General features: G+C 36.5%; 1 protein-coding gene across 1 annotated transcript in view; it reads left to right on the forward strand.

Moving 5' to 3' along the window:
* LOC129353959 (attractin-like protein 1) overlaps nucleotides 1-18,083 on the forward strand; it is a 245,616-nt gene extending 227,533 nt beyond the window's left edge. Inside the window, exons 29-30 of the mRNA XM_055023407.1 lie at nucleotides 6,268-6,382; nucleotides 16,639-18,083. Of these exons, the coding sequence (XP_054879382.1) occupies nucleotides 6,268-6,382; nucleotides 16,639-16,760 (237 nt within the window). The 3' untranslated portion in view covers nucleotides 16,761-18,083. The remainder of the gene's footprint in view (nucleotides 1-6,267; nucleotides 6,383-16,638) is intronic.
* The last annotated feature ends 4,688 nt before the right edge of the window (nucleotides 18,084-22,771 follow it).

Consider the following 22,771-nt stretch of genomic DNA (forward strand, 5'->3'; position numbering starts at 1 on the left):
AGAAGATACAATGAGATGATTGGAGATGAAAGGAAATACAAAGGTCAGGCTCACCTTGTTTTCCCCTGACACGTCTATGGGTTTTCCTCTATTCTTTTTTTTACAGCTAGATCAGCCAAACAGATGATATAAAATTGATTAAAAGGGCAGTGTGAGGTCACCTTGTCTTAAAGTTTCTTTTATGGTTTATAAACTTTCAGCTAAGACTGTTTTCTAAGAAGGAACCAAGCAGAACTTTGTCTGCCTCAGAAAGGTTCGTTGATAGAAACGGGGAATAAAAGGAAAAAAAAAAAACTTTTAACTTGAGTTCATATTGTTTGTATTTATAGTGAGCTCATAAAAATAATGTAAAGTCATCAGGAAAAAAATGTAGCAGCAAATCATAAACTATTTTCCCACCAGCAAATTCTCCGTCACTTTGGATTTTTCATTCTACTTAGTTGCTGAGAATTGTTTTACAGCTCAGCCTGTAAAATATGGTTATCTAAATGTGCCATAACCATGGGAGATTTAGATAAAGTAAACTAATTAATTTTACCAAGATATTTCTTCAGATACAAAGTAATGTTAACCTTTATGAGGCGACCAACATCAGTCTGGTAAATAATGAACAAGACCAGTTCATCTGTAGCTTTCCTGGGAAAATGACTGCCACTTTGAATGTTGCCTTTGCTCCGTCGTAGAGCCCTCACCTTCCGTTCTTCTGGAAAACATCCAGTAATTTCTGATAGAATGATCTGCTGGAGCGGTGCTGCTCAGCACTGCCAAAGAACCAATTTCAGCTTTAGATGAAGTCAGCGAAAGCTGCTGCCTGGGCTTCAGCAACACTTCATATTTAATGTCGAAACAAAACTGGAGCAGCACCCGGGTCTCCCTGTCTTTCAGGTCAGAACCTCTGCTCTTCATAGCAGCAGACAGTGGCCCATTCTGGACACACAGCTCAGCAGGATTTTACAATACGCTTAGGTGACTGTATTTATTTCATCAACCTCTGAACTCTTGCAGCCTTAGCCGAACTGAGCTCATCGTCCTTACTTACCTTGATTAGTTTGGGAAAGACGCCAGAGAGAGCTTTCGTTCCATCTTGGGTTTACTTCATCATTAACTTTCTCTCAAGTTGTTCCGAGTTTGCATTTCCAAAAGTACAATATTTATAAAATCTGTTTGAAGAGACAACGAGGAACCCTGGAAATGAAGTTACTCAGATTCATTTGTCTACGTCAAATCGAGAAAACACTTTAAGATTTTCTGTAGAACAAAAAAGAAAATCAGAAATTGGCTGTTCTGCTGCACCAATATGTTTTTATAAACATATATTCTACCCACTTCGTGGAATTTTATTCAGAAGTGATGTGATTATAGATTCACCAAACTGATATTAACATCTATTTCTGTTCCCATATTGAGAGAAATTCTAGATCAAATACCGGTAACAGATTTCTTGCAGTTTATTTTTACACGTCTGACCAAGTTAGTCAGCCTATTGTCTCTGTCAGTTTCATCCATCCGTCCGTCCGTCCGTCCTCTAACACATTCAAACCTAGTGGAGTCATAAGGCGTCCTGCTGTCAATCTCCAGTGGTTAGAGAGCAGATGAGAGTTGAGGTCACCCAGGCAGGTCACCTGGGCAGGTCACCAGTCCATCGCAGAGTTTTAACTTCTTTCTTAATTATTTAATTATTTTAAATTGGCTGGTCTTTTCCTAATTGCTCTGACTAAACATATTGAAGTTGTTTTCACATGTCTGACCAGCTTTTGAAGCTGTTGGTGTATTTAAGTGTCCTGTATTGGTCCAGAGTTATAAATTTGTAATTCAGTACCTTTATGTCTGTGCTTACAAAATAGAAAGACATTTTGTAAATTATTCCAGCACTGTTTTTTGATATTGGCTGATAGTAAACCTCAGATTTCTGTATCGGAAGTGAAAAATCAGTGTATGCCTAGCTGTAATATCTATGACAATAATGAACAAAAACAAAAACATTCAGCATCCAGAGGGTGACTCAAGGAGTTCCAGGCTGAAGATTCACCCGAAATCATCATAGCTCATGATTTCGCCCACACACTTAACTTTGCTCTTAGTTACAAACTTTGTTAAGAAGAATGGGCCAAACTGCCAAAAGTGGTTCCACTTTTGGGTAGTGGTTCCATATTCACAAACATTTGAGGCTGGAATTGCTGCCAACTGTAGCTCAACAAAGTATCAAGCAAAGGTTGAGAATATTTGCATAAATGTGATTTCTTGGATTTGCATCTTTGATAAATTTGCCAAATTTTGAGGAGAGATTCATCTAATACAATTTGGAATAAGGTTGAATAAGAACACAAAATGTGGGGAATGTGATGTACATTGAATACTTTCCTGACATATTGGAAGTGGAATATATCAAATAATTCTGAGTCACATCAACAATTTGGTATGCTGATAAGAGTCAAGCGCCACTAATGTAATCTCATTTTTAGAATGAGGTTATGCAATTCTGTTATCAGGTCACTGCTATAATTTTTGCTTGTATCTAGAGTTTCTGTAGTTGCAACAGGTTAACTTTGGCATTTCAGAGTAGAATTAAGTAGAAAAATATTGCTACATTGTTTACTTACAGTTACATGTCTTTGGCATTAAAACTTAAGGTAGATGTATGATACTGTGGTGGGATTTCCCCTCATTCTTTCTTTAGCTAATTTAAGCTTAAACTGTGCTATGGCAGCTCTTTGGTTCAAAATCCGAAATATGTTTTCCAAAGTAGTAAAACATAGATGTTTAAAGCTCCGATTTAAAGCTGTATATTGTCTTTTGTTATCTACATGTTTTCTGCAGAAACTGTCGCTTTCTAATTTTCTCTGCATTTCAGTTCAAAGAACTTTCTGGACCAAAACTATACTAAAGTCAAAATTATTCTCTGTACCATTGTCACTGAAAACAAAGTAAACACAGCAGTGATGTGAGTAAATGAGTGAATATTAGCTGAAATGTGACAGAATAAATAAACACCTGCTGTTTATTTCACATCATGTCATTCACCATATTTTGTCTCTGTATAATTTTAATCAGTAAGAGTGCTCCTCCACTGGTACTAGTTCCCACTCCCAGTGTCAATTTGGTGTGTTTAGTGAGAAATTCATCATGTCCCTGACACTCTGGAGAAAAAATAAATAAATAAACTAACAGAGCAGCCTCTAATTAAACCATACGCTCCAGCACTTAAACCTATTAACGCCGGAGGGGATGTTTGTGTGTTTGTACCAAGGTGGTCTGACTATGGCAACAGGAACCAAGTTGGTGTTGTCCTCTAATCACTTAGTGTCCGTCTGCTGAAAGCTGAACCATGCCGATATATATTTAGCACAGCCAGAGTTTTCTAACTGCTCATTCAGCCAAAGGTTTTTGTACAGATGATTAACTCTGCATTTGGTATGTTTCACTTTTAATCTCCCTTGTTTCAGCTTCACAGTTTTTCATAGGTGTTTTTTTCTGAACATTTGGGATTTCACTTAACCTTTTTATGATTCTAGTGAAATTTTTAAAATTAATAATTTATGCTCTACAGACCAAAGGCAAAAAACATCTGACATTTGTGTCAAATTTAGGTGTATTCGCGAAGGTTTTTTCATTGCTTTAGCTGTGCGTTCATATAGATTATGCTTCTTGTAAGACCAGAAGTAATCATTTTTGAAAATGGCTTTGTGTGGAAAAATTTCAAAATGCTTCTTCATCTCTCACTAATATACATGGGAGTTGCATATTTTTTTTTCAAACAATAATGTCTTTGCCATCGTAACCTGAATATGACTGTTCAGTGTCTTTGTGTTGCTCTGTAGGCGGTATTACAGTGCTACCGACTGGCCTGGTTGTTGATATAATACCTGAAGATACCATTAGTACTTCAATTGTAGATGACATAGATACACTTAAATGGTAAATATATTATTCTGCATAGTTGTCTTGATGACCCAAAGCTCATTTAATCTTCAAATTTCTTGCAAACACATTTCCATGAAGCTGGAATTATATTCATCTTATGTGACCCGAAATATACAGTAATACGGTTTAACATCTAAATTTCATACAATTTTACCAAAAATGCTTGAAAAAAAAAGAGTATGCTGACACAGCTCATGATAAAAAATAAATAAATAAAAAATAAATATAGATACATCTGAAAGACATTTAGATGGTTTTCAGCGGCAGATTATGTTCGGTTGTAGATGTAATAATTCTTGTAGCCGAACTATTTCATTGAAGTCCATTAATTAGACACTTGTACATGTGAAAAGAACATATTCGTTTGAGATAGCTATGATTTGTCAGTGATAAAAGTGTTTGAGGACATTATTTTGCATTTCCAAGTGTTCCAAGTGACAAAACTTTGGAAGACTTGTATATAACTGGGTAACAGTTATGATTATATCCTTGATCGGCACACATTATTGGCATCTCAAAAATATTAGTTGTTCAATATTTTATAATAAATACATGAACATAGAGTGTCACAAACAACCTTCTATCCTGCTCATGTGTCACAAGGGCTCTTATGAAAGAAATGATATAACAATATTCATTTAATAAAATACAACTAAATGCAGTTATACATGCCTTAGAAAAATGAAAAACAATAGACAATAGACTTTTTTTAATTTTAGTTTTGTTTTTTTTATAATTTTTCTGAGTTGGAATTTAACAATTCAAGTCAAAGATAAAATAATGATGAAATCTTTGATAAACTTAGAGGTGTGAAAAGGAGCCAGATATACTGTATACAGTTTGTTAATAGAAATATATCTAACTTCCCTTACAGTCAATGTGAAACAGTCAGTGACTTTTGTGGTACAGTATGGCAGGAGGGTCAAACTAGATCAATATGAGTGACTCTTCTTGTTTCCACTGAGATGAATTATCCAGAGACATTTGATCTTGTTATGCAGACGTCTCATTGGGATCACTCACAGGAAACAAATCAACCAAAATAAATTAATTTAAAAAGTAGGGCGGATAATAGGTGCATCAAAACTAGTTTTTATTGTATGTGTATTTGGAGAAATTGGTCAACATAATGTCCATATCTAGCCATGCTATTTCTTTCTTGTGGAATTCTGCTTGATTGTCATCTTCTCTCACTGTTCAATCTGAGATTTCTCCCATTGACGTGAATTTCTCTCAAATGGTCCAATGAGAGAAAAAAAGGAGAAGTTGTGAACTTCATTGATGTTGATTTTCTACTCAGTTATATAATCTCTCTGTATTTTCACCAGTAGCAGTGGAAGAAGTGAATGAAGTCATCGAGTCTGTGTCAAGAGAGGAAATCCCATTTAAGAGCAATTTTGGGAGTAGGGAGGTTAGCAAAGTTACAGTCAAATGTAATGTAAAATGTTCTGTAAAATGTTTTCATAAGCTGCAGAACCAAAAATGACTAGTAAGTAGCAATGCATATCAACTGTGTTTTCCTCAGCAAACAACTTGTTGAAACCCATAGAAGTTCAACTAAGATTCAAATGTTGTTTAGATAACAGTTGGGTTCAGAATCACGTATCTAATCTCTGATACACCTTTACAAAAACTTAAGGCTCTGACTAAAAACAAGTTTTAATAAGTGACTACACTTAATAGAGTTCCTCATAAATATTGATTTATTGCAGTGGCTCTTAATACAAAGTAGTGTGATATTTAAATCATAACTTAAATTGCTTTAAACCTTTTTCTTCTCATATTTATAGGATGAGAACCTATAAATATGTAGAAACTGAATATTTGGGAGTATCATAGCCTAAACTTAAGGTTCAGCCTTAAATTTGCGTTAAGGCTTAAGTTTTTCTTACGGCTTAAGCCTTAAGAAAACTATTAAGATTTTAATTGGTGGTTTTAAAGGCTCTATGTTGAAGATGGTCAAAAAAAATTAGCTGCTCTGCAGTAGTCCCTCTGCTCTCTGCTCCCATATCACGCATCCACACTTTAAATTAACATCAAGAGTTGCCTCAATTGGCTAATGCTTTATATATTTATATTCATGCTTATATCAAACAATGATGAACTCAAATGGTCTCTAACAAACAGAAAATAAATGGACATAAAATATATTTTAGCTTATAAACAATTCATTTCAGAATATGTGGAACCAAATTCAAAAGGATAAATATCAGGTACAATTCCTGATACAATTCATAATTCTAACATAATGTTATATCGACAAACACAATGTTAGAGTTATTTTTAAGTACAACTTTCTGTGTTTGTCTGAATGTTAGCTGAGAATTTCTGTCGTGTCGTACACAGGCGGTGCCGAAGCTCGTTGCCATGGAACCGTGCTGGGGCAGCCGAGCAGGAGTCCTCACTGTGCTGCTGCATCTCCCAAGACTCCCGTCTGGAATACCTCCACCTGGACAGTCTGGTATGATCTACACACAACAAACTGACACACATGCCGCACCTGAAAGTGCAGGCACGTCATCTGAATATGCTGCTGCTGGATAAGCTGTTAATAATCACGATAAAATGAATTTTCCTGATGAAATGATGAGATTAATGTCGGACCATACACAATGTTAATTCATTGTGTATCAATTACTTACAATTACTTAGTAATTTTTTTTATATCTGTCTGACCCTCTGCTGTTGTTTTTGTGACAAGAAAATTAAGAGAGACTGCATTTCACTTTGGCCAGAATCTCAGTTAAGCTACGATTATTTATCCATTTCTGCTTGTCGTCCCTGAAATAAAGTGAGCTCAAGTTTTTGAGAAAACATGTCCTCCAAGTCTTTGTACTGTGACTTTTGGACAATGGAGTATTTATTTTATTTATTTTTTTTAAATACTGTTCTCATGGGGAGCTGAGTTCAGTGAAATTTTATTTATATTGTAATAGTTCAACACTTGAAAATTTGCTTTGACCATTTAAGAAAATCTGAGAAAATATCACTTGCATAATAATTTGAAACACAGTGTAGTCACTCCACTGTTACCAACTCAACGACTTTGTTACTATATTTAGCAACATTTAAGACAAAAATGTCTTAAAGGCTTTTTAAAAGTCAATAATTACCGATCCTTAAGAAAATTGCAAACGATAGAGCCCGACTTAAAAAACTTTTTTAAGCATATTGTGATTCTTGTTTAGCACCTCTCTGTAGTTTACGTTCTGCTGTATTTTCAACAGTTTAAAACATTTCGATTGGCTGCTGGCTTCCTGTCTGCTCATATGTGTCCCTTCACAGGAAGAGAAAACTGCTGCCGCCGTAGTATTCAGTGCTTATCATTTTCCCAGCCGCAGCATAAGCTTCCATTAGAAGCCCGTGCTCCTGCCAAACTCTTTATCTCATATTGCTCATCTCTCTCTCTCTACTATGTTTTGTTGTCTGTTTTTACTGCTCTTGTAAAACCATCAGCTGCCTCTGAGCCACATATGTGATATTTTAGCCTCACAGAAAGAGTTGTCACAATTCATGATGCTTTTAACATTAAAACTGTTACTTTTTGCCCTTCACTGGCAAACAGCCGGTGGCGTTCAAACAAACGCTGTGGAAATGGAATTCAAGGTATTGTTCGAATAAAATTCCTGGTTCTTCAACCAAATGCTACGTGATTTAGCCAGGTCAGACAGTTTTACATCTGCTTGATGTATTATTGAGAAGAAAAACGTGGTATACGGCGGCAGCTTTCAGACCTGCCAGGTTTCCCCTCCAACACTCTCTGTCAGATCAATTGTTCCCCCCGATTTTCCACCATTTGAGCTCATGTTGCCTTATAATTGGGCGTCATGTGATATTCCCCCGTCGCTGCGGTCGACCACCAAACCGGTGTGGAAATCACTAAAAAGACAACAGCACTTCCTCAGATCTGACTGAGGCTTGAAGGGCTGTGCGCTGTCAGCACAGTGCCGATGTTCTCTCCCCTCAGCTCATCTTCCACTGCATGTATGTACTCAGTCTCTATTTATTTTCCATTCCTCCTCTTCTGTCAGACTGTGTTGGTTGATTCAAAAAGTAGATTTAATTTCCTTTATCAGAGGGAAATGAGCAGAGCAGACATGAGAACCTGCATTTTCCACAAAAATGTCTTGGAGGGAACTGCTCCCAAACACAAACTACAAACTTAAAGGGACAGTATGATGTATTTTCCTGCATCAGAGAACCATTTTACAGCACAGTCCAATAGTTATGTGACCTTCATTTGTTATAAAAATACTGTATAATCAAATATGACTTCGAAGAAATTTGACTTTGTAATTTAACACCTTGTCTCTTTAAGAAACTCCTGCTCTTTGTGAAACTCCATGTTCAGGAAGTCAGCATAATGTGTTTGTTAATCCATCAATGAACTGAGTTCAGGACCTCCAGTCACATCTACGGCCACAGTCATTCCAAAACAGAACTTTTCAGGTGACGCCTCATTCTGTCGAGAGCAATGTATCGTTAGCTCTCATAAAGCAAAAACAAACAGCTGGTTGCTTGATGTTACTTATTTAGTTGATTTCACTGTAAAATGGTGAGCTACACAGACAGACAAGGATACAAACTGAATTTTTCACTTTATTGTAAATCTTTAATGAAGAATAAAGTCAGCGATGGTTAAGTATTGGCAGCCCGAAGTGTATTAGCGGATATGCAGCTAACATGTTTTACGAGGTATGAAGTTTGACTTTGATGTACGTTTTCATCTTTTCCTCTCTTTTTGCAATTTCAATTTGCACAATTTTCTGGTCAATGGAAAAACTGCTTGTTAAGCCAGAATAAAAAGATTTAACATACCTCTTTACACAAATTGGTTGAATAATTTGAGATTCAGAAATTAGTGTCCTTTTTTACATTTCCAAGTGCAACAACCTGTTTGTTAAACATGTTCAAAACTCTCGTTTCCATATCTACAAAGACCCATAAACAAAGCTTAGCCAAACTGTAAGAATTTATACAATGGTGTGGAAACTTGGAAATAATGAAACATTTTCACATTTCGTCATCTTCTTTAAATAACGGCCTAGGGTAGTTTTTTGCCATAAGTGATTTTGTCAAAAAAAATAAAATAAAAAAATCACACCTTCTCACTTTTCAAAACATAAACAAAAAAAGATAAATAAATAAACAAAGTACTTTTGGCAATAAATGAGCCATTATTTTAGGAAGATGACAATTTGTGGGGATGGGGGGTTGTTTGTTTTTGTTTTGTTTTGAGCCAAGGAAAAATAATGTTTAAGAAAATCTTTGAGATTAAAACAGCTTTATTTACATTTCTGGAAAACTTTCAGTCACAGTTGTAAAAATTTTGGACTTGACAGTAGCTCCCACATGATTTTCTTATTTAAAATAAAAGCAGGAGGTGACAAGTCTTGGAGTATGAATCAACCTCTTTTGACTCTTATGGTATTTTTCTTCATCTGATCACATCAGTCCCCTCCGCCTGTTTTTGAAGCCTGCTGCCAACAGTCCTGTCTCCCTCCGTTCATTTAAAAATCAGGCTGTCTGCCGTGATCACAGCATGCACAGTCAAAAATGAAATTAATGGAAGTGGTCTCACCCCACCCACCCGGGAGCTCCCATGAGACACTGCGTACGGTCACCAGACAGCAGTCCTCCATTGATGTTGGAATGAGCAGGCAAGAAGTCGCTGCAGGCTAACTAACTCCACCCACTCTCTGTGGGAGACACTTCAAGAGGAATCCATGATGAGGGAAGCCCATTTTAGCTCCACTTCACCCACACTCTTTCCAAGCTTTGTTTTCTGCTTGTCCTCCTTTGCTGCTCCCCAGAGGGGTCACCATTAACTGACCCCTTTACATTTAGCAGAACACAACTGATTCATGATAAGAAGAATGGAAAATGGAGGCAATCTGGACCAAAATTCTGGCTCTGATCAGACCTTTGCTTTATTTTCACGCAAGTGGAATTTTTTAGAAATGTTCCTTCTTGACTGCGACAGACTGGCGACCTGTTCAGGATGCCCAGAACGTTAGCTGGAGCACCAGCACCCCTCCCGGCCCCACAAGGGTGTTAGAAAATGGATAGCTGGATGTTTCTTCTTTACATTCAAGGCCGTTCAATTCAAAAATACTTTATTTAGCCTTAAAGGAAATTAAATGTTGCCATATCTCTTACCATCCAAGTTAAGATGAGAAATCATATTAGATGGTGACAAGAAGGCTCTCTACAGCATCCTCATCCTAGCATCCTTGCCAAACTGATTTGTTGCCAGTCTGGCAATGATTCTGAAGCGGCCTCTGATTGAAATCTGTACGATAATCTAATGACTGTCGTGACATGGCAGTAGAGATAATGTTCCACCTCATCATGAATGGAATGTATGGGCACAGGTTTAGGGGGCACACCCATTTAGGACTCAAGAGAATTGCACAGTTTAAAGGTGGAAGGTGTTTTCCAGACACCGAGAGGCATTTTATGGTACAATCAAGTAACTGTTAACTTTAGCTGTATAAAAATTATGTATTTATCAAAATATCAAACATGACTTAAAATAAATTTGACACTGTAATTTAACACCTTTAAATTGGGCTGCTGTCTCTTTAAAAATTCCTGCTCTTTTTCAAACTCCGGCTTCAAGAAGTCAGGAATGCTGGGCCACATGCATTATGGGAAACATTTAATGAAAACGTTCATACTGTGCTTAGCTGGTGCTTTTCAAAACCAGGTGATCAGATATCCAGTTTCAACCTGCGGCAGAGGCTTGGGAGTGAAGAGCACCTCTCTCACAAATGATGAAAAAGTTTCTCAAGATTGAATCACTGATAACACATGATAATTATTTTGTTTCCCCTGAATATTATTTGGAATGAAGAAAATACTAGTTAATTACTGGTTTATAGGAATCATCATAACTGCCCAAAAGTAAAAAATAAGAGTAAAAGTCCTTCCAATTGCATAGCCTCCATAACCTGAGGGAGTTATCATCCAAACAACAGAGGCCTCAACTGGAGAAAGTAAGAGTAAACATTAGTAAAAAGAACAAATCAGAATAAATTGGAGCTGAACCAGCATGGTGCCAGTCAGAACTCAACACACATAATCTCTTCATCCCACAGGTCTGCCCAAATGGTCCAATTCTTAGTCAGCAAAGACTTCAATCCTCACTTTTCACCTTTCAAATATGAAATGTGACTTCCTGCATTTAGGCTGCCTAGCAGCTGCTGTCAGTCAGACTGCTGATGATTTTTCACACATGGAGCCTGCTTCCAAATCTCACTGAGAAGGGACAGCTTGTCCACCGAGTGACTGAGTCAAAGTCACCGTGGCCTGAAATGATGGACAGAGCCATATATATATATATATATATATATATATATATATATATATATATATATATATATATATATATATATATATATATATATCAGTTTTACCAGTTTGCTTTTTACTTTCTCCTTCAACTAAAGTTGCATTTTAGAAAACTGAAACCAATCAGGAGGAACATTTTTTCAGCAGACAGAGAAACAAAGTTTCAGACACTGGAGTCATTACAAAGGTGCAGCGTTGTTCTTCGACTTTTCTTCTCTGCCTGTGCAGCAGAAGAGGTGTTTTCTAAAATCCGTCTGGGAATACAGAAACACTGGAACTTTAATGTCACCAAATGAATAAATGAGAACTGGAAAGGGGGAAAGAGAGTGGTTGAAGGAGGATACGTTTCTATAAGGTATCCTCAAAACCAGATATGCTAATGGCTCTGTTCTAAAAATATGTTCAATCAAATGTAATTTTTTTTTCAAAAATTCATTTTTAATATCTCTTGTAGGGTATTGAAGATAGTGATGGAATTGCATGTGATATTCCTGTGATGTTTGAATTATTTTTCAAACTCTCCTCTTCAGATGGTAACAGCAAGACACTCCATGCTGTTGATGCTAAAAAGCACAAAAATTAGTCCGTCTTTAATTGAATTAGCTGAATCGAAACTGTAATGATTAATTAAGGCTTAAGCAATCTGAGTAACTCAACATTTTCTAAGGAATGCATTTATTTTTAATTAATGCATAATTTTCAGGAAATTTTAGCAGAATGTCAGACTTGTGTTCATTTTGATGATTTCACAAAAACTTGATCTCATTACATTTTTAACTAATAAAAATTTGTTGTTTTGTCTTGGTTTTGAATGTTTTTGTACCATTTAGTTTGGCTCTGCTTGCTTCTTAGTGAAAGTGTGAAGTACAGCTGTCAGGATGGAAACCAGTGAAAACAAAGAAGGCCAAGTTTTTGTAAGTTAGCAGTATTGTTTAGTCTTGTCTTTGTAACTAGTTTTTCATCCCTTTCTTACTTGACAAAAGTAAGAAAGGGATGAATAAAACTGGTCATGTGCAAGCCCTTTGAGACGCATGTAGACACATGCTAGCTGCAACTTGCTCCCATCATTACCCACAGAAAGAGTAAAATAAGCATGGAAACAGAAAAAGCCTCTACGGACTGCAGCTTTGTTGCAATACACAAGCTATTCATTCATTTGTGTAAACAGGAAATGATACATATTATGCTTTTCACTGGTCCGCTTACTACACACATCCCCTAATTGCATGAAAGTTTGGTTATGTTTATAATGTTATGATTAATCTGATACACCTAAGCAACGTACTTCAGATTGACTAAGTCCTTCCACACACATTTAATGTGTGTGGTCACAAAGGTAGCAAATGCGCACTTACACTCACCTGCAGCATAATTTGATTATGTTTGACCAATTTAATTTTGCTGATGGAGATGTGTGTGTTCAGCTGTAAAAATCTACACAATTATAATGGCAATTAGTCAAAAGTGGAAGCCATTTAAAGTAGAAATATTCACATTAGGGTGCTTATGTATGTTTTTACTGAAAGAGTCAGTGTTTAACTTTGAATGACATTACCCGAGATTTGGACTACGCTCATTCTGGGAGGATATGCACATGGGCCTTTATTTCAGTGTTGTTGTCTATGTTCTAGACAATAACAGTAATGCAAAAATGGTGAATGCAAGAGTTTGAGACTTCTTTTTTAAGCAGCAGGGCACAAAATGCCTAAATTACAGCCCACTTATTTGATTAAGCAAAGAATAAATCCAGCATTGTCTTGTTAAGTGCCCAGTCATCAGCTATCAATCAGACATAACAACTACTCTGCTTTCTGTAACCAGACCTTTGACTAGTGGCCTGTTAGAATCTTCCCGGCAATATCATCCTCTACTTGCCTTTACTGCGTCGACCTTCCGAGCCCTCTCTCTCTGCCTCCCTCCCTGAGTCTGACTGGATTGCTTCTCAACAGAAATCGGTGAGCAAAGCTCACAAACTGAGCTCCATTGACTTGAAATTGATTTCTGATACGTTGAACCTCTCTGTCTTTGAAGCAATCCATCCCACTGGGATGGATTCCTGTCAATCCCATTCTTTCATCTGTCTTCTTGTTGACTCTTAGTCAAACGTTGAGCGTTTCTTCTGTATGTCTTACTCCCATTATATCCTCACTACCCACTTGTTTGACTGCTTAGCACAAATAGTGAATAGACTATTCACAGGGCAGCAACTCTGTATATTTTGATATTTTGATGTGAAGACCTGCTGAAATTTAAACAGAATCAGAGTCAGAATAGAGATAAGTGATTGTTGCTACCAGATAGGTTGGTTTGAGTGGATGGATAGTTCAGAGTCTTAGTAAAGCTGTCAAACCTTGAAGCAGACGGACTATAGCAACAAAAGGATAACTTTCACACAGGGTCACCAAAATGACAATGCCTTAAACCAACAGTTCAGATGAATGGTGGTGTGATCGTTTCTTTAACATCCTTTGACACACCAAACGCTGTAAGGAATGTTTCTGTCACATTGTTGAATCTATGCAAGGTAACCAAATACTGCCTAACTTTTGTTAGTGATGTCTTCTTATCTGTCAGTCAGTGTCAACAAAGACTTCCTTGCACTATTCATGAAAGTCAGCCTGGTTTTCCAATATACAATCTTATTATTACTTGTGAACGTTGAAGATTTTCGCATCATCTGTCGTGTTTTCAGATCTTTTTCGGTGACATCTAACCGCCTGTGTGTCGATCGTATTCTTTCATGGTTTGTGTGTTGATTCAGTGTGATCTCACATTCTTTGATGTTTTCAGCTTCAGGATGACCTGGCTGCAGCCAAAGCCGGCTCCTCCCACCACAGATGCTTCCCAGATGTAGACCTATTTTTCTCACAACAGATCTACTTTTGTATTTTTTTGTCTCTCAAAAATGGCCCCATTAGTTTCTCAGGAATGTTTTGGAGTTTTCACAGAGGGAGGGGGGTTCTTAATAATGTTTCAACTCACCTGACAAAACAATCACATTTAATGTGTGTGGTCACAAAGGTAGCAAATGCGCACTTACACTCACCTGCAGCATAATTTGATTATGTTTGACCAATTTAATTTTGCTGATGGAGATGTGTGTGTTCAGCTGTAAAAATCTACACAATTATAATGGCAATTAGTCAAAAGTGGAAGCCATTTAAAGTAGAAATATTCACATTAGGGTGCTTATGTATTCTAACACTAGTAGGATTCATGCATGTTTTTACTGAAAGAGTCAGTGTTGGAAAGCTTTCAGTTTGTGTGTCTAGTCATAACAGATGTTTACTTTTAGGTTTACTGATGCACAATTGGTGCATAGCTATAAAAATAGTAGACATGATCAGAGCACATAAAGCTAGATTGGGAAGACAAGAAAGATATTAAATTACTAACAGCTAAATTTAAACATCACAAAAATAAATATTACAAATTAATGACAAACAAAGATGATATTTCCTTTAACTTTCTTTACATTGATGTTGAAGTGTAGATCTGAGCAGTGAGAGAAAGTTATTTTGACTCTTTTTCTGACCTTTAACCTCATTTGAGTAGTAATCTCCAATTTTGCATGTATTGAAGAACTTCTTCAATACATTTTCAGCAAAATGTATTGAAGAAGTTCATATCCATTCACTATTTTCACCATGTTACTCATTGATTTATAAATGTCAAACAACATATAAAGTTAGCAAGCTTAATATTTAACCTCAAACTAAATATGTAGCTTGGAGCTAAAATGAATGCCAAAATAAAAGCTCGGCTTTGTGAACCTTAATATAAATTCCTGTTGGAATGACTGATTTGCTTTAATTGTTGTTGATGTGAGCTTTTCATCTGTATTTCTTTTCTTTTGAACATGTACAACATTTCAGCTTAAAATATGACGTAAAGTCAATGCAGACATCAAGAGAGCGGCAGTGACTGTGACAGTTTACATGGAGGTTGTCAGGATCTGTGTTTTTTCTCTGTGTTTATTTTTGAGTTTCTATGACTCTGAGTCTCTGTGTTGTCCTGTCTTCCCTTAATTATTCCCAGGTATGTCATGTTTCCCCACAAGTGTCTTTTGTTCCTCGGCGGGTCCTTGTCATTTTTCAGTTCTAGCGTCTATCCTGTCTGAAATGTTGTCCATTTGAATCACCTGTTGCTACTGGTGTTGAGCCTTTGCTTCCGCTCAGCCTGGATGTTGGACTGTTTATATTTGGATTTTTTCATCATCGTTTTACTTCATCCTGATTCTCCCGCCTGTTGCCTCACCACCTTCCACCACCACTTTATGACAGAGGTTTATATAGAGGTTTCCCAGACCCAGCTTTTATTTTGATAATCCACCTCTGGTTATTACTAAGTGAATTTGCATATTGACTAAATATTTAGCTGAGAACCAAATAGGTAGCTTCAAATTCAATATTTACCTCTCTAAATAGATATTTAGTTTGTAGTTAAATATTTAGAAATGAATGAATGATATGGTGAAAAAAGACTGGATGAATTTCAGTGAACAGAATTGAACTCCATTTTTTTCTATAACTGTGGGGCACCAGTTGCTGAAGACTTTGCATCCCCCCCTTGTGTGATTCTATTCTCTTCCCATGAAAGTTTTGGGATCTGTTTATGTTTAGGGATCAGTTTTCACAGGCTCGTGGGTCAGCCTGGGGTCCTAAGTTCTGTATTGTTATCGAAGAAGAAAAAGAGAACGACTGCATGTCTCAACATCATGTACGTTCGAGTGTGCAACATAACTCTGGACTTTCTAAGTACATTCTAAATGTGTAAAAGTGATATTTCTAAGTAATAATAAAAGCAAAATGTTCTTGTTCTGGAAGATTTTTTTCTGGATTCTAAGTTTGTTCTAATTAATTTTCTGGATTGCAGTAATAGGAGTCTCTGTATAATAATCAGAAAAGTAATTTAAAAAGAATAATGTCAGGAGCATACAGTTGAACCCAGAGGTTTACAGACACTGAATAAAATACAGATTTAGTTCTCACTGTCTGAAGTTAAGTCACACCAAACATTTCTTGTCTTTGGTCACTTATATTGTGTTCATACCTGATGGTCTAGAACACTCAGTTTGTTTAGGATCCAAATCGCATCATTTGTTAGGTTTTCAGTTCACAGCAAAACCCTTTGAAAAACTTATTCTCCTCCTCACATGTTTGGCTTCTTCCTTGCTGAGTGGTCTTTCAGCCCATGTTGATGCAGGATATAATTGTTTTGACGACTTTCAAGTTTGGGACTTTGGTCCGCATTGCCAAAGGTTTGGGCTCCACTGAGGTAAAGGCTACAAGTTCCTCAGCAGAGCACTAAGTGTGAAATGAAGAATATTTTAACCAGAATTTCTTTTTTTCTCTGTGGTTACAGGTATCACCATAGCGAGCGCTCTGGTGGACATATCTCAGGAGCGAGTGGTGGACTCTAAAGAAAGAGGCCTCGGTCTGAAACACCGCAAACACATCGTTCACCATCAGGGGACCTGTGTATGAAGGAAGTGAGAGGTTGACTCTGGGTGACTTTTGCACTACTCGCTCCAAAATATTGATCAGAAAAGTGAAGCTGGACAGAATTCTTCTGGGTTAAAGGTCATTTTCCTGTTTTCTCTGTTTTTGTGAAATTTGTTTATGCAAGAAAAGGCTGTTTTTCAATCTATAAACCAAACTATCTCAACAACTCCAATTAAATGGTTAAAACCCTCATGACATTATTTAATGGCAAGCTGATGTTAAACCAGTGTGAACAGTTTTAACAGTTGTCACTGTTAAAATGATCTCTGGATTTGACGGTTGAATGGTTTTTAGTGGAACATTTATTTTTCCTGCACCATTTGAACTTGTAAATTTTGATATCTGCTCAGATCCTCTGTGATCGGGAGGTTCTGTCTGAATGCACTGAAATGCTTCATCCATACTTTTATGCAAACATGACGACACTTAACCGGATGTTTCCCTCAAAAAGACCACTAATTCACATGACTATTTGTTAATCACTGTGAAGCAACATAATCCAACATTCCTCTTTTTTTTGTTTTAGACTTAGACTTAGACTTAGACTTGTACTTTATTGATCCCTTGGGAAGACTCCCTCAGGAAATTATAGTTACCAGCAGCTCACAGGCAAAAATGTGGCACACAGTAAGCATACGCAAAAGAATACAAAAAAATACAAATTAAATACAAGGTACACAGTAAATATAATAAGAATATAAATACAAAACAAAGAATATAAATACAACACAAAAAGGAAATTATAGCAATTTGGTGGATAGATTGACCAGTGATGGTATTGCACTGTATGGTTAGGCCTGATAAATATGGAGTTCACATTTGTAGAAAAACTACTCCTTCTTCCCTCTTCCCTGTGTCACCTCCCACCCCCCAGTGAGGAGTTGTGCAGTCTGAAGTCATATCAAAACATGAACTATTTATTAATTATGCAAAATGGTTGTAAAAAATGGAACAGGTTTTACAAATGCACTTTTTTTTACTTACAACTGATTTTATGGAATTTGTACAGTTTTACCTTTTGTGCTTGAACCCTCCAGCCCTTTATCAACTTAGTGAATAAACGTGAAAATCGCAGCAGGATTTGTATGATGTCAGACTTTTCTTTCACTACAAAGCTTCTTCAGTGTGGTAAACTTGTAAACTTCAGAAATTGCTGTAAAGCTACACTGTGATTTGATACACCTGTATTGTCTGTCTGTAATTTTCCACCAGATTGCTGGCTTGATGAATGGTAGCTCACAAAACTGTTTTTGTCCAAAATCAAAACTTTGTACAAATAAAACCTTTTGATGCGTCAGGCTTGGATATTCTGTGTGCGTCTCAATCTTTTGACAGCCATGATGTAAAACGGTAAACTCACCATGCAACAGGAGGAAATAAAACACTAACCAGATCCAACTTACACAACAGGATACTAAGTTCATAAGAACAAGAGACAAGATGTTCATAAGAACTGAGCTAAAACTCAAATAAGAAAACACAAATAAATGTTTCACAGACTACAAAAACTAATCAGAGTAAATAAACAACTCCTGTTTTGATTAGTTCATTGTGTTGAAAATTTTCAAATTTTACAGCTCAAAAATATTTGGTGTTCTTGACAAAAATGTTTCTATTTATTTTTTCTACCTTAAATGTTCCTAATATACCATTATGCCTAAAACTAGACTGTTAAATATCCTTCAGTTGTTTACAGTTCAAAACAAAGCAGTCACAAATCTCAGAGTTTGTTTAAAACAATTCCTATCGTGATATATTGTGGCACTATTGTTATTGCAATAAAAGTGATGAGAATAACTCTTTACTTTTTTTTAGGTAACCGTCTGGCTTGGACTGCATGGCATTATAAAACCACAAACACAAATAATACTATTGAAAACTATATCCATTTCTCTCTCTTCATTCCACATCAGATTTACTCCAAACGACAGACAGAGAAACAACCATGAAACACAAGAGGCCAGTCTGCCTCTGGGTTTTTATACTTCACAAAAAAGCAAGTGATCTAAAACAAAAAATTATTAACTTGAGGTCTGATATGGTGATGTAATGAGGAATTATATTGAAGTGAATATGTGCATGTTTTAGATTGAAAATTTTTTAGAACAGGAAAAAATAATAGATACGATTTTTCTATTATGTTTTCTGTTTTTACAAATTTATTTAAAGCACATGTTTTACACATCCTGATTTTTCAAATGCTTAAACTGAAAGATGTTCCAACTTTTACAAAAATGACAAACACACAGCATACAGCCACTTTCCACAATTTTGTTACCGTTGGTGTGTGCTTTCAGAATAGGTGCATACATTAAAACCCAGTTCTGACCACGTCTTCAGAAGCAGATCCTCTGATGTGATTGGAGAGATAAATGTATATGTTTTTCAGGAATGAGCCCAGCAGTAAATGGGGACAACGGCAAGTCAGTGATGAAAAGGAAAATAAAACCTTCTGCTTTCTTCTGGTTGCTGTTTTGGTCTCTGGCATTCCTCATGATGTCAAGAACATGAGCAATAATTTTCCTTAGACATTTATATTCCTATAATTGTAAATGCTGCATACAGTAGCTTACTTAAAAGCTACTGTATGTACTAGCTTTTAAACTACTGCATACAGTATACAATAAACACCATCTTACATCTTTGATTTTTTTTGCTTTTAACTCCGTCCTTTATAGGTTTCAGGTTCCACAGAGCATTAGTTGAGGTCAACACAGCTGCTGTCGCCACCATTAGTGACCAGAGGGAGATAAGTGCTCCTTGTTACACTACCAGCTCACTGTATTTTCTCCTCCAGATAAAAGACAGCGTTTCTTTTCTTTTTTTTTTTTTTTTTTTTTTTTTACCATTAAGTGGATTGCTGGCAACTTATCTTTGCTCTATACCTGCAGGTAAGTGGAAGCAAGAAGTCGTCCCCTTTCATCACCATCTTAGATGTTTTTCAAGCAGTTCTGGAGATAAAAGAAGCTGTATGTTTTAGGAGTGAAATCAATGGAATAAGTTCAATAGAGGAGCACAAAAGGCTAATACAAATTCTGAATGAGAAAATGGAGAAAAAGGAAACCCTGACTCATCAAAGTGAAGAATTTGTACTGTCAGCCTAAAAAGCTACTTTTATAAACCTTTCCTCTTTGGATTTTCCCATTTCCACAGTTTCATTAAGATATTTTTTTTTTGCCATTGTTCTGGTGGCACTAACAAGTGATCTCAGTCTAGTGGACTTTTAATGTGGTCCAACTTTTAGTTTCAGAAAACTGTCTAAAGGGAAAGTTCTAAATTTATCAGCACTTAGTACATTACTTTTTTAGGTTGTTATTTATTACTAATTCCACCTATGTGGACCCAGAAGCTAAAGCTAAAGTTTTGACATTGTTTTCAATGTCAGAAACAATGACATTGAACAGTGTAAGGCCAGTAAGGCATTGAATGATTTCCATTTTTTGTGAAATAGCTGGACTCTAAATAAAAAGTTTTATTGAGTGGATTATTTTCTTTAATTGTGAAAAGTCATAGACGACATTGAGCACTCCCTTTGTATTTCTCCTCTGGCCTGCACTAACTAAACTCTCTCTGGTTGAGGGCTCAGGGTCAGCTAAGCCACATCCTGGTGATTGATGCCCCGTCCAGACCTCAATCTTTATGCCATTACGGGGCCATTGTATTGGGTTGATTTGGGCCACAGACTGAGGACAACTGACCGAATCAGCTAGCCAGCTCGGACGCAAGATTACAAAGCATACATCTGTTCTTTACCCTCATTGAAACCACACAATGAAACCTGCCTCAGCGAGTGGGAAGAATGATGCCCCTGTCACTGATTCCCTTCATGTAATCCCAGCATGCACTGGGATTACAAAAAGAAGGCTAAGTGTCCTTCTGTGCTGACAAAGACGCCTGCTATCTTTTTCTTCTCTGTGTATGAAGAGGAAATGAAGGGTAATGGAAACAACAGATGCATCATCCATTTGAAAGTTAACCAAAGACTTCAAACGGAGCTTTTGAACAAAAACATAAGAAAATTTTTCAGATAAAAATCCATAAACAAAAAAGTAAAATTTTGTTTAACTTTGATGTGTGATAAATGTCATTGAATGTGTTTCCATAAAATTGCACAATTTAATATTTTCTTAATGCAAACACAGAAGTTTTGGAAAATAACATATTTTCTTCTGAAAGTTGTTTGCCGTATGATGACATGGGTTTTTGGTCGAACTGAAATTTGTGTATTTTTACAAAACTGCAATGCTAACACTTTTTTCTCATCACACAAGTTACATAATCAAGAACTGGATGTTGTTACTGGTGCGAACTTTGAAGAAGAAGACGACTGCTCATGGCGCTGCAGGGTTTTTAATGATGAAGTTGTAGTTAGACTTGACAGTTTGGGTCCAATGGCATAGTCGTCTCATCAGACACAAAACTGGATTCACATGAAAAATATAATATTTAGACAGTGCTTTGTTGCTACAAATACTGTAAAGGTTTTGGAAACCATAACCAGGTTTTAAATACTCTGAAATCAGTGGAGAACTCTTCAGGCCAGATTTGGCAAGTCATTTCATTTTTTTAATACTAGCATAATCATAAAGTGTCCTAATAATCATAAGGCCTTAAAAGATTTCCAGTAGTTTGTGTAAATATACATTTTAATTGCAGCAAGTGGTGACTGTACTTGCAAATCCCCAAATCCTTATGAATATTACAGTTAGATTCAAACACTAGAGAATAAGAATTATGACCAGCATCTGATCTCTGTTGGGACTTTTAGCCAAACATGAATTTCCAACTCTGTTTTCCATCAGTTTGGTAAATCTTCAGCTGGAGATATAAACAACCTATGTTTTAAACTGTGATTATAAAGAACCAAAGACGATTACAAGAACATCTATTAGTATTCATAACCTCTTTGTCACTGTGACATGAAATGGTTGCACCAGAGTTTACAGCGCTGCTCAGCAAATTCCCCATTGAAACATTAATAGTTGTTAATTCATGCCGGTGTCAGGAGAACCAATGTGTTTATGTGAAGTTTTATGATCTCCTCTTATAAACTGTCCATTAATGAATAGAGCAGCAGTATTGATGAACAATAAAAATATATCAGGAAGCTTGTTATGAGACAGAGCGGATGAGACTGCAGGATGGTGGTCAATTGTAATGACAAGTCTGGTTTCTGGTTTATTCCGGTTGTTATTCAGATTCACTCGTTGCCTGGATGCTGGAGTCAAGATTTGCAACACAAGTCTTTTACTGCATTGCAAATCTTTTTCCTATGTTCAAGAATGCAGCGCCACTAAAGTAACACAAGCCAAAGTATTAATAAACTATTAGTTCAGACAAACAATCACCTGTACAATGTGCTCCCAAACTGTCAAGAGCTGCAATGAGCTGTCCAATCAAAAACCTGAGAGTAGTGATGAACCCTCAGCACCACATAAAGGTCTTCTATTGCCTGAGGAGCATTTCTAGGATTAAAGGACTAATGTACAGCAAAACTTAGAGAAACTCATCAATGTGTTTATCTTTAGTCAAATTACTGCAATAAGTTAATAGTCCTGCCTAAGAGACTCAGACAGCTTCAGCTGATGGAGAATACCTCCTTTAAATTAAGGCAGCTGCTTAGAGCTGCCTCTGATCAGTCGTAAATGAAACACTGACCAACTTAATTGATGTGTACTGATAATTTTAATGACTTCATGATGGTTTTATTATGAAAAGCACTTTGAACTGTCTTGTTGCTGAAATGTGCTTTACAAAAACTTGAAGTAAACTAAATAATCTTCAGTTTCAAAATATGTTGGTGGAGCCACCAACTGCCTCAGCCAAAAGGTTTCAGACAACAGAAAAGTTTCTGAATTTCTAACAGGTCTAAGGTTTAGGCTGGAGTTTAACCAGGCAGGACTCTTGGAGTGAAGACAAGGATTCCCAAACTTTCTATTTGGTGGACCCCCAAACAACATTAGCTTGAAGAGCAAAGTGGCTTGATGCATGTC

The sequence above is a fragment of the Poeciliopsis prolifica genome, unplaced genomic scaffold, assembly GCF_027474105.1.
Source record: "Poeciliopsis prolifica strain line A6 unplaced genomic scaffold, Auburn_PproV2 SCAFFOLD100, whole genome shotgun sequence".
NCBI classification, from domain to species: Eukaryota; Metazoa; Chordata; class Actinopteri; order Cyprinodontiformes; family Poeciliidae; genus Poeciliopsis; species Poeciliopsis prolifica.